The 12818-nt window shown below is 45.2% G+C and overlaps 2 protein-coding genes across 3 annotated transcripts; one reads left to right on the forward strand and one right to left on the reverse strand.

Moving 5' to 3' along the window:
* Positions 1 to 4902: 4902 nt before the first annotated feature.
* Positions 4903 to 8587, reverse strand: LOC100193414 (uncharacterized). Its single transcript, NM_001138537.1, has 7 exons — positions 8483 to 8587; positions 7441 to 7552; positions 6823 to 6862; positions 6136 to 6231; positions 5843 to 6039; positions 5645 to 5728; positions 4903 to 5506 (listed from the first exon to the last, which is right to left on the reverse strand). Exons 2-7 carry the CDS (start codon positions 7545 to 7547, stop codon positions 5086 to 5088), a joined length of 945 nt encoding a protein of 314 aa, NP_001132009.1. The 5' UTR covers positions 7548 to 7552; positions 8483 to 8587; the 3' UTR covers positions 4903 to 5085.
* Positions 8430 to 12659, forward strand: LOC100272956 (uncharacterized). 2 transcript variants are annotated; one of them, XM_008649295.2, is made up of 7 exons: positions 8430 to 8850; positions 10191 to 10302; positions 11066 to 11105; positions 11245 to 11340; positions 11467 to 11663; positions 11759 to 11860; positions 11947 to 12659. In XM_008649295.2, the coding sequence occupies exons 2-7, from the start codon at positions 10196 to 10198 to the stop codon at positions 12404 to 12406; spliced, it is 1002 nt and encodes a 333-aa protein (XP_008647517.1). In that variant the 5' UTR covers positions 8430 to 8850; positions 10191 to 10195; the 3' UTR covers positions 12407 to 12659. The 2 variants fall into 2 exon arrangements, with proteins under 2 accessions (XP_008647517.1, NP_001140880.1); NM_001147408.1 differs by having other exon boundaries at positions 8812 to 8850; positions 10884 to 11105; positions 11947 to 12618.
* The last annotated feature ends 159 nt before the right edge of the window (positions 12660 to 12818 follow it).

The raw sequence follows: 12818 nt of genomic DNA on the forward strand, positions 1-12818 counted from the left end.
TGCGCCCGTCGAGTGCAGCCTCCACCAACGGCTAGTTTGGTGGTTGGGGTTATAAATACCCCCAACCACCCCACATTCAAGTCATCCAAGTTTTCCACCTTCCAACTACTTACAAGAGCTCTAGCATTCAATTCTAGACACACCCAAGTGATCAAATCCTCTCCCGATTCCACAAAAGCTTTAGTGTTAAGTGAGAGTGATTTGTTGTGTTCTTTTGAGCTCTTGCGCTTGGATTGCTTCCTTCTTTCACTCTTTCTTGTGATCATCTCATTTGTAAGCAAGGCAAGAGACAGCAATTGTGTGGTGGTCCTTGCGGGAAGATTGGTTCCCAATTTATTTGAGAAGAGAAGCTCACTCGGTCCGAGGGACCGTTTGAGAGAGGGAAAGGGTTGAAAGAGACCCGGTCTTTGTGACCACAATGGGGAGTAGGTTTGCAAGAACCGAACCTCGGTAAAACAAATCCGCATGTCACACTCTTTATTCGCTTGCTATTTGTTTTGCACCCTCTCTCTCGGACTCGATTATATTTCTAACGACTAACCCGGCTTGTAGTTGTGATTAAGTTTGTAAATTTCAGATTCGCCCTATTCACCCCCCCCCCCCCCTCTAGGCGACTTTCACCTTCTAATCTCTCTTTTGAATAATAGCGCAATCCATCAAAAGCTAATCCCACGAGCTATTTTTCTGCTAAATGAATTTGAAAACATCGGTTTCTTGTATCCTAGAATCTCCGGATGTAATCATTAACCGATTCATCTTTCCCTTGTCGTAGAGCCACTAGGTCTACTAAATCTAGCTCGTAATCGCCAGAGAATAAATGGTCATGAAAGTTTTGTTCTAATTCTCCCCACGACAAAATGGAATTAGGAGGGAGCGTGGCATACCATGTGAATGCAGTCCCTATTAAAGATAATGAAAATAAACGTACACGGAATGCTTTGGTGTCGGCCAATTCTCCTAATTGTGCTAAGAATTGGTCTATGTGCTCACGTGTGCTCTTTCCTTGGTCACCCAAAAAAATTGCGAATTCGAGTATTCTGGTCCCCTGTGGGTATGGACAAATTGGCTATCATAAAGTCTCTGATATGAATGCCCCAAGGGACCATGCTAACTCCGAGCTTATCTCGGAACGCCCCAGCTATTTCCTCTCTTACTATATCAATGGCAGCCGGTGGGAGATCACCGGCTCTTCGGTCCAATATGGGTAAGGTTGTTTGGATGTTGGTATGTATTCTTCCCCCCCCCCATTGGTTTGAGTTTTGTGGTGTGCTAATATTTGTCCTATGTGGTTCATAGGACTGGTCATTTCTTCTCGGCCTTCTATGGGCCGGAAAGTACTCTCCCCCACGTGTTTGAAATGGTAAGTTATGGTGCTGGGGTGCCGTATTATGGGGCTGATGCATTGTATAGTGCGATGGGAAGTGTTGCTGGGACGAATGAGGATTTAGGTAACAATCATCCTCAAACAACCCTATGTCGGACCGTTTGGTCGGATACGCGGACCGTCCGGCTGCTTGCGCGGACTGTCCAATAATGTGGTCGGACCGTCCGTGGTCATATGCGAACGGTCCATCGTTGTATGCGGACGGTCCGACTGGGTAGTTTAGGGCTTGCGTGGCATGTGGCGGCTCATACGCATGTCTCGGTAATTCATTAAAAATGGGACCAGGCGCCGCCGCTGGCCCGGACGGTCCGCGCTCATGAGCGGACGGTCCGGACATGCGCTGATCGGCAAATCTATCGCCGATGTGCGTAGGAGGCCGTGGTTGCCCAGGGTACATGTCTATCGGCATCCCATAAAGGGGTTGTGACTGGTCGTGACAATCTATAGCCGATGAATCACGCGTGTTTTCCCCTAACTCAACCTCGTGCGAAGGAAAATTTGCAATAATAGACTTATCAAATGCACGTATTAGCCTTTTATAATTATTTTGTATACCCCTACGATATGTTGCATTTACTCTCGCTTTTCTTCTATGTAAGCTTTAAGAGATTGGAGCTCATTGGTGTTACTTACATTGGGGATATTCATAGTAGGTCGGAGCGAAGCCAGATCTATCGCCCTTTGCCGAACGACTTTGTTGTTCCTGTCCACCTTGAAGTCGGCCAGGAATTTCACCTTTGCTTCCTGGATCAGCTGCTCCTGGCGCTCCTCGAACAGGAGCTGTTCTTCAACCGACAAGGTTTCCCATGTTGGCTTGATGATATTGTTGGTGGAAACGTCAAAGCTATCATTTGAACCGGCCATTGAGGGCCGATCTTGATAGGTCTATAAAAAATGTCCCCAGCGGAGTCGCCAAAAAGTGTGTTGGCACCGATCCGGACGCCAATCACTGCGTGAGAACCGACAGTGGTGCTCTCTGCACAGGCGCGGACGGTCCGCGGCTAGGGGCCGGACGGTCCACGACCTGGCTTAGGGCTCGGGTTCCCTGCCTAATGCGCCGGACAGTCCACGCGTGCGTAGGGGCGGCGGAATTCACCGACGGTGCCTAAATCTCTCTTTCGGGAGGGACCCCGTCGGGGAGGAGAGACCCTAGGTGTTGTCTAGAATCGGCAGGCTACTCTAGACACCTCTAATCAACGTAGAGCCGAAGAGAAGCGAAGAATTTGGGGATTGGGAACTAGAACTACTCCTAATGCCTAAGGTAAAAACGAGAGATAAAGTAATTATTGATTCGATTGTTGATGTTTAATCGGTCGTATTCCTCTATATTTATAGAGGATGGGGGGTGGACCCGTTACAAACTAATCTCCCAAGTTAATCTCGCGAATTTAGCTAACAACCGTAGCAAGAAACTCGAAACCCTAATTGGCTCTGCGCGCGCGCGGACCGTCCGCACCACCAGTGCGGACCGTCCAGCCCTAGGCCCGAACCGTCCGATCGCTCACTTTGGTGCTCAACACCACCGATCTGCCAGCGCACCCTACCGCCCCAAGACCCGTGTTATGGATCCATGATTCGCTTCCCCCGCGCGCCAGATCCAACTCATCGCGCCGGTAACTACAATAAAATGAGATTCACTGGGAAATTACTAAAGTTCTAATAAATTATTAAATGATAAGTAATGACTAAATAATTGTTATTCCTTTCTATACTTCTTAAGTGATAATTACTGACAATTTTGTTTAACAATTATTGTGCTTGCTTTGTCTTTTTACTGAAAATGTTGTCATTCATCCGTAACTAAGATGTCTCGGTAGTTAATGAACATTTCTAAAAATGACTGAACATAATTATGCATATTTTGTTAGTGATTTAAATGGAATGAGATTCATTGGAAAAAGTATTGAAAGTTCTAATAAATTGCTGAATGATTAAGTAATGACTGAATAATTGATGTTTCTTTCTTCACTGTTGAAGTGATAATTACAGACAATTATGTTTAAAAATTACTGAGCTAGAGTTATCCTTTTACTGAAAATGTTAACACTCATCTGTGATTGACATGTCATTGTAGTTACTGAACGTTTTCAAAAATAATTGAATACAATTGTTGAACGTTTCTAGAAATGACTGAATAAAATTATTGAACGTTTCGTCAGTAATTGTTGTTTTGCACTAACAACTATTATGCTTACCGATAATTACTGAAATTAAGCGATAAATGACTGAAAGAGCACAAATGGCTGAAAGATGATGTGCTAAAAGTGACCAAATCGATATGTTTTAACATTTTAGACACTTTTAGCTCTTCCAGTTTGAATCTTTAGCTCCTAAATGAATTAAACTTAGTTACTTTTGCTTTAGCCGCTAGGATCCAAATAGGTCCTTAGTTTTGCCAAAATTGCTATCCAAAGTTCTGATGTACATGTCTGTTTGTGCACCTAACCTAAAGGTGTAGTTGATCAAACATAGTATGATGTTTGTGAAGATAAACAATATGTTAGATCTGAGTTTTTTTGCAGGATGCAATTGACGATAATGGTTGGCTATGAAAGAAATTTTATAAACATTATGCTCATTTTTATTAGTATAACTTAGTTTGGAAATTGAATTTTTTTATATTATTTGGTTCTTATTGCAATACACGGGATGATACTAAAAACAGTTTGAAACTAGCTAGTCACTGCACGCCATGTTGTGTTGCGCTCAACGATGCGATGGTGGAATCGATCGAGGCTGTCACCAAGCTTGCCACCATTGTGCCTTACTATGATATACTTTTTGACCTCCATCTTCTTCGTGGGATCTAACCTATTACGGCCTACCTCTGACACTGATATTTACAAGTTTGGTGACCTCCAATATCTCACAAACAACTAAGATAGAAAAGGTGATTAGACTAGTTTCTAAACTTAGACTGTCTGTAACAGTTTACCAATAGTTTATCTAAAAACACTGGTTTGCACTGTTATATAGTGTAGACTGCACTGTTTGTAGAATAGGGTTTAAATATAAAGATAGTTAACCTGCTGGAGATAGCCTTACAAAACTTAGAACGCTACCCCCTTACAACAAACACCGACTAAACATTCGCAACAAAGACTGACTAAACAGACTACATGTCTCCAGCTGATAAGTATCAAATAGCAAAGCATATATGTATTGCAGCGAGTATTACATGCCATTTCCATTTTCTGGTTCAAGATATGAGTTGTTACAAAGTTGCTACGATTGCTACGTTAAAATGTGTCTCTCGTGATTCAACAAAAACATAAATCAGTTAATTGTACCTAGCTGGTGAGTTTGCATGACCGCTAGAGAATTATATGTTTCTGGCATACTACACATGCTTTAATTATGAGTATGAAAGCGTTAGAGTGAGAGAAATGTTAAAACATGCCCAAAAAAAGTGGACATCAGTCCGAAAGCGTTAGTGAGAAATGCTGCAGCTTAGCAAAACAGACAAACTAACTCAAGATACTTGATAGTTAAAAGTATTCAGATTTGGCAAGCTAAATAGTTCAAGTATTACCATATCACAAACCAGGAATAGCTTGAAGGTAACAAATTCTTACACATGTTTTCTAGCTCAAAAAGCATAAACCTGACTGTATGAGAAATGAGCAAATACAGTTTGTTGTCTCAAACTAAAATATAACAGTTACAACCGAATCGTGCGGCCCAAATTTGATCAGAATTTCTCAGTTCAGGGGGGACTGACTTCCTCTAGGTGAACCACGGCGCTCGTCATCTTCGTTGTTGCCCTTGGGGCTTGGGCTCCGATCGTCCCTCGGGCTCGGGCTGCGCCCATTGGCCACAGGGCTACGGTAGCCATCAGATGGGCTCCGACTCCTCTTGCTGTTCTCTCCACCACCAGGGTTGCCTTCATGGTCTGAGCCATTGCGTGCACCATTATCCTTCAGTGGTGGGCTCACCTCAGCCCTTGGGCTGGGGCTCCTTGGGCTCCTACTGCCATTGGGTGTGCGACTGCGCTCCTTTTCCTTTGCAGGTGAGACAGAACGCCTGGGGCTTGCGCTCCTGCTGTAGCTAAGACTCCTAGATCTCCTCTCGTCACGTTCACGGCGTCCACCCCTGGGAGATCCAGATGGGGATCTGGATCGGCTGAGTGTAATAGGAGGATTGTTAACACAAGCTGGCTTACAAACGGAAATGAAAGATAAAAAAGAACAAAAAAACAACTAACACACTCGAAAGAGCCTATAGAGAATTAACACCAGGGGTTTCCTTTCCTCAGCATACCTATAGCTCCGGCTTCTGCTGTAGCTCCGGCTGCGGCCACGTCCACCACGTGGGGATGGAGACCGTGAATAGCTTTTATCACGCCTAAACATATTTATCAATCAAATGCTTAGTAAAAGCTTTCAGTGATGAGCTAAAATGTGATTAAGTGCCATATGGCAGCAGAATGTAGCTAAATAGGGTTATATCAATAAACACCTGAGATTCCTTGGACTGTTCTGGCAATTTCTCTCTATATGGCCCGATTCACCACAGCGGTAGCATTTGTTCTTCCAGTCACCAGCCTTGCAGTCCCTTGCCCAGTGACCATCCATTCCACAGTTAAAACAACGACCTGTTCCTGGTGGAGGTCCTCTTCCCATGTACTCACGTGAACCACCAGAACCACGAGGAACCTGCAAATAAGTGTTTTTTGGAAAATCGTAAGTTCAATATATGCTCGTTTCACCATTAGCTTGATAAACAGAGATTTTGATAGAACACTAACTTACTCCTTTAGCAAATTCAACAATAATACGGCTTCCATCGACTTCCCTGCCATCTAGGTTGTACTGCGCATCATCAGCATCACGGGGGTCACTGAATTCCTGTTTTGCAATCAAAACATCGGACAAAATAAAGAATGTCACGTGCAAAATAAATGTTTTTTTCAATTTCCATAATACGAGTAAGCTAACATTAAAAATCTAACAGTTGCATAATTGAACTGAGGCTGGTTCCAACGGAACCCCCTCGTCCGCTCCCCCTGACCAAATGGAGGGAGCCGTATACCCCAGGCCGCTCCAACGGAGCACGCTCGGGGACCCTCTCAAAAGGGTATCAGCCTCTGCGCCCCCTGTACACGAGGGAGATCTAATATCCTCCCAATTCGTTAATCAGTGCTTTAACTGTGAAATTAATCTTTTTAAGTATAATTACTAGATAACAATGTGTATTACGGTACTACAAATATGGTAGTATTATTTAAAAAATCCAAAAAGTGATATATATATATATATATAAGGCAAATAGCTCAGTTAAAGAGTAAAGGGGGAGCTGAATAGGGGGAATGGGTGGAGAGGAGAAAAAATAGGGGGAAGAATAGTTGAGGGGAATGTATTTAAATATGAATAGAAAGTACAAATGGAGGGATTGGGAGGGGGAATGGTTGGAGATAGCCTGAGTGTAGTAGAACATACAATGAATGCATAGTCACGCTTCAACTCCACTTCACGTATTCTGCGCAAATAGTTTCCACAAACAGTAAGCTGCTGACATGAGTCAAGTACTCAAATGCATCAACTTGCAACTTCATCTACAACAGTCAATAAGATTACACCAAGGGCGCCCTTCACCAAAGTCCTCCACAAATATCGGAACAATGGCCACCAATTCCACCAAGGGCACCCTTCCACCACAGACCTCCATGGTTGGGTAAAAAACCGAAAACCTTCAACAAGATCATTCAAGTCAAACAGGCCCGGAGGTCAAACATCTATGAAGTGCTTAGTGATGTAACAGAGCATACACCAAGAAAAAAGACTTGTATGACCCCATCCACAAAAACCTCAGAATGACTTCAAGCAACACAAAACCTTCATAAACCACATATCATCAACAAAATAGGAAAGGACCCTATATTTGCTAGTGTAGTTTAGCAGGATTGATGTGTAGCTGTGTACCACAAAATTCAACCACAGTGTTAGCACAAACTGCTCGTGATACTAGGACAGAACTGGTGTCTCACCCTCATAATAAAAGTTAGCACACTCTGAACTTCAGAATAACTCTCTGTGCAGACAGAGTGCGGCTCTTACCTTCCATATTTGCTGAAAAGATATTCTAGGTCGCGGGAACGGGTGCGAGGGGCCAATCTTCCAACATACAAGCGTGTATTCCCATGGCGATCATCATAACGAGGCATATCTCCTGAACGAATGAGCGGCTTCCATCAGTACTTTATAATGAAAGTAAAAAAATCTGGCTTAAGTACAGTAGTACACACAATATGATTGAACCCTATAGTTAAGAGATAGTAAATGGAGCACGAACATATATCTGAACCCTCTAGATGATTCATCAAGGCAACTAGAAAATTGAATCGTGGCTCAATCTACGCAACTAACAACTTAATTGCAGCATCTAGCATAGGAAGCTGATTACAAGAAATTGAAGCACCATGGCACGATATATCAGATACAAAGATAGCTACGACAATCAGTAGAAATCAGGAGTGCCACCAGACAGGAATCAGTCTGTGAGCAATGAATAGCTAGTAACTTGTGGAGTCGTATGTCAAACATAATAATGAGAGGAGAGGCAGAGGAAGACGGAAATTGACATGGGAGGAAGTAATCAGGTAAATATTGCGTGTATGAACCGTGAGTAAGGATATACGTCTTTTTCCTCAAGCTGCAAAAACCCCGCGGTAGTAGATAGTAAATAAATCTGAGATCCGAGCAAGAAATCGTTCCCCAGCAACACGCCAGACAGGTAAATCACAAGCCCGCGGGCAAAAAGTTGGAATTTGTCGCCCGGAACTACCAGAGACACAGACAGCTAGGACGGAGCCGGAATTTACAAATTCCTCGAACAACGCAGGGCGCCTAGGAAATCAGATCGATACTAGTACTACAGCACGCAGCAAATCGAACGTAAAACAAATCCGCCGCAAACAAGACGAGAAAATAAAAAAATGATAAAGGGCTCGTGGCAGAGCGGAGATCCAGCGTAACACGAAGAGCAAGCGGCCGAAGCAGGCCACCGGGTCCTTACCAAGGACCAGGGGGAAGAAAGCGAGGGAAACTAGTACAACACTTGAGGAGAAAGAGGGCGGGGCGGCGGAGGTGCACGGTGTACCTGGATCTCGATCGAGAGGCGCGCCCGGCTGTGGCGGCGCGGAGGAGAAGGATTTGGTGAGAGGGTGAGCGAGGAGCGGAGTGGGGAAGAGATAGGGTTGCTCTGACTCTGAATCCAACTCGCTGCTCGCCTGGTGCTGGCTAGGCCGTTTAAGCCCATCGGCCCAAACGCGGAGCTGGCCCATCAGCCGTTCCAGATCGGCCCGGTCCTGCGAGACAAGAGGAGGAATCCACGTTTCCACCTCCACCGCCTCCGGCTTCAGTTCCCCGAGGCTAGAATTCGGATCCCTCCCACCACATCCATCCCCTTCCCTTCCCTTCCCTCGTGCCCCGCCGGCTCTCCAGCGCGCCGTCTCTGCCCAGATCCAGGTACCCTTCTTCCCGCCGCTCCCTCTTCCGTCTCCTGCCGCCAAGCGTGCGCCGTACAGCTCGCTCTGCACGGCGGGTCGCGTCTTCCGCTACGTCCCGCGAATCGGGTCGTTCCTTCGTTCCTTCAATTCTGGCTTGCTGCGCTGTGTGGTGGCGGTCGCCTGGCGTTTCTTTTCCAAGAGCGATGCTAGGGTCTAGATGAACCCCCGTGCCCGCGTGCAGTTTGTCGCGGGGATTTTTTAGCCTTTGGCCAGCCCGATCTACAGCCGCTAGGGTTTTCGAGGGTCGCTTAGGGTTTTGTTGGGGGATTATGCTGGTTGGGTCGGGTGAGGTGGAGGGTATCTAGTGCGAATTTAGTTTCTGTTACGTTGAATTGAGCACTGTCGTGCTGTATTAACTGTGGAGAAGTGAATTAGTGACAACAACTGGTCCGGCCTTAATGAAACCACAAGCCTTTGAACCTTATAGTTTTTTTGGGTGGTGAAGGGCTAGTGCAGTTGAGCCCAAATCTATGGGGATCGATTCTATCCTAGGGCTGTATGATATTGTTGACACACAAATCTTAAATTTCTGTATGGTTGCTCTCATAAGTGATGAGCACCGATCAACCATGACCATGGGGACCCTCCAAGTTGCAACTTTTACTGCCCTCTTGTTCAGGGTTTTCGTTGCAGGACTAGACTGTTTCGGTCCAGTAAGGTCGGTGAGTTCTAGTCTGAATTTTTAGTTTCTGTTACCTTGTGCTGCATAGTGTTGCAATGAATTAGCGAGGATTCAAACCTTCAGCAAAGGGCAAATACAGTTTGAGCCCAATCCATTGGGATCAATTCTATCGGGATAGTACTCTTGACATAGCAATTTCTGTATAGTGGTTCTCATTATTAATGACCAGCAACCAACCTTATTAGTTGTGTTGCTATCTGATATGATTGATAGAAGTGAAACCCTAACCCTAAATCAGGGTTGGGTGATGTATTAATAGTAGTGGTAAGTGGGCCTGGGCCCAATACAGGGATATTCACACACAATACATCTAACAATGATCATACGAGTCTGTGGGGTGCTCCACGTTGCTATTGCAATCGCTAGCTTTGTCGGTACTCTCTTGCGATGTCAGGTTCGCTGTGATATATGCACTGTCATCCTATTATACAAGGCGACAATGGAAATGTTTTGATTTAGCGCCTACCATTCATATAGGGCTTCGGTAGAGTTGTTTGTACTCCTACTACTTGTTATCACTCAACCATATTGTTGATGCAATTTGGTGTAGTTGCTTTCTGTCACTTTATTCATTAAGTTCTTGATGAAACAGCTGATAGTATTTTTCTTGTGGACAGGAGATATGCCTCGCTATGATGATCGCTATGGAGGCACGCGCTTGTATGTTGGCAGATTGGCCCCCCGTACTCGTTCTCGTGATTTAGAATATCTCTTCGGCAAATATGGAAGGTAAGAACAGTACTGTGCTCAAGAGGTTGCCAAGAGTATCCAGTAGTAGTGAATCTTACAATGCTTTACTTCGTCCAAAAAATGTGATAATTTGTTATAATGGTAAACGTAAGTTTTGTGCTATGAGCCTATAGCTTCTCCCCTATCGTGGGCAGTCGTGTCAGGGTACTTGATTTCTGTGAAACATTCAGGCTGTCATTATGTCTGGTCTGTAGAATGTGCTAGTGTGAATGTTCTGCTATTTTAATAGGTAATTGATATCAGTTGTCAGGTTAAGTAATAAGCTACCTGTTAAGTTCTCTATCAGTTGGTAGATAATGATTGGTCTGAACTGGTGGAGGTGCAATTGTGCAAACCAGCTGATAAATAGGAGACCCTAGTAAGTGGGGGGCGGGGGCTTATTACCCTTCCCATAGGCATTTTTAGCAGGTGCTGGGTTCAGTGATACTATTGAGTCTCTTCAATTTACTTGCAGTTGAATCTCTCCAAACCACTGTCTTTTGGTAGCTTGTATTACTTAAGTAATGTAGAAGTTTGGCCCCTCAGAAATAGTGTGTTTGACTTGAATGATCTTGTTGAAGGTTTTTCGGTTTTTACCGGGAGGTCTTTGGTGGAAGGGTGCCCTTGGTGGACCTGGTGACCATTTGGTGAAGGGTGCCCTTGGTGTAATGTTATTGACTGTTTTAGTGGAAGTTCCAAGTTGGTGATGCATTTGAGTACTTGACTCATGAAGGCTTACTGTTTGTGGCAACCCTTTCCGCAGAATACGAGAAGTGGAGTTGAAGCGCGACTATGCATTTATTGTACGTTATTTTTACCTCCCTAAGTTTAATTCAGTAGCTATTTACATTCTGTGTTATAGCATACTTGTTATTTTGTGGGAAACATATTTTTTATATGCATGGTTTCGTACATTTTGTTCTGTTCCAAATTACCATACAGGAGTTCAGTGAACATCGTGATGCCGATGAAGCTCGGTACCAACTAGATGGCAGGGATGTCGATGGAAGTCGCATTGTTGTTGAGTTTGCTAAAGGGGTAAGTTGCCTCTTCAATTACATGATTTCTGATTGTTATTCTTATCTTATTTTTTGTTACTTAAATTATCATGTGTATTTTGATATTGGATTTGCTTAGTATCTTGTGTATAAATTGTGCTTGCAGGTCCCACGTGGTCCAGGTGGCTCACGTGAATATATGGGAAGAGGCCCTCCACCAGGCACAGGTCGTTGTTTCAACTGTGGAATGGATGGTCACTGGGCAAGAGACTGTAAGGCTGGTGACTGGAAAAATAAATGCTACCGTTGTGGAGAAAGAGGGCATATAGAAAGAAATTGCCAGAACAGTCCTAGGAGCGTCAGGTGCTTGTAATGATAGTATTCTTGTCCTCCAGAACCGTAGCCTATCTTCTAGCGTTATTACTTGAAAATGGTCTTGATGGATATGTATATTTCAGGCGTGAAAGAAGTTACTCACGCTCCCCATCTCCACGCCGTGGAAGAGGTCGCAGTCCAAGCTATAGCAGGAGCAGGAGCCGGAGCCGGAGCCGGAGCTATAGGTATGATGTTTTTTCCTTGAGCAGTTGGCTATTTTTTTCCTTGAGCAGTTGAGCTCGTTTTGATATTTCCTTTTTATTATCCTCAGCCGATCGAGGTCCCTATCTGGATCTCCTAGGGGAGGCCGCCGTGACCGTGATGATAGGAGATCGAGGAGTCTTAGCTACAGCAGGAGCCCCATGCGGTCGCCACCTGCAAAGGAAAAGGAGCGCAGTCCCACACCTGGCGGAAGCAGGAGCCCAAGGAGCCGCAGCCCACAGGATCAGGTGATGAGCCCACCACCTAAGGATAACGGCGACAGGAATGGTTCAGACCGTGGCGACAGCCCCAGAGGGAGGGAAAACAGCAGGAGCCGCAGCCGCAGCCGCAGCCCATCCGGTGGTAACCGCAGCCCTGCAGCTAATGGGCGTAGCCCGAGCCCCAGAGGTGACCGTACCCCGAGCCCCATGGCTGACCGTAGCCCGAGCCCAAAGGGCAATGGTAACAACGATGGTGGTGATGATGATACTGGCCGTGGTGGTTCCCCCACAGGAAGCAAGTCACCCTGAACGCTGCACCGTCTCAGTTCTTAGGTGCTTCGTGATGCAGTGGGCAAACATACCAAAGACGTGATAGCTGTATCGTTTCCCTATCTGAGACGTGGACTTATTTAGCTTGCTTTGATATTGGTGTCTTATTTCTCTTATGAATAATGTGGACACGCATGTTGTGTCGCCCTATGTTGGTATTTACCTGCAATGCTATAGCGTCAGTCTTGTTGAGGCCTGAGCAAAAACAACCAGATACCCCCTTTGAAAGGTACTGCTTTGTTGTGGGTGAATCGGGGACTCGGGGTGGCATAGGTTCACGGCAGAGTCGTTTTCCGCGACTCGTGCTGCCGGTTAGCCGAGTCCTGCTCGCTAGTCTTCAGCCTGTTTTGCTTTAAATCGTACCGGCTTTTACTACTTATAAAGTGTTTGT

Source organism: Zea mays, chromosome 6 (genome assembly GCF_902167145.1).
Source record: "Zea mays cultivar B73 chromosome 6, Zm-B73-REFERENCE-NAM-5.0, whole genome shotgun sequence".
NCBI lineage: Eukaryota > Viridiplantae > Streptophyta > Magnoliopsida > Poales > Poaceae > Zea > Zea mays.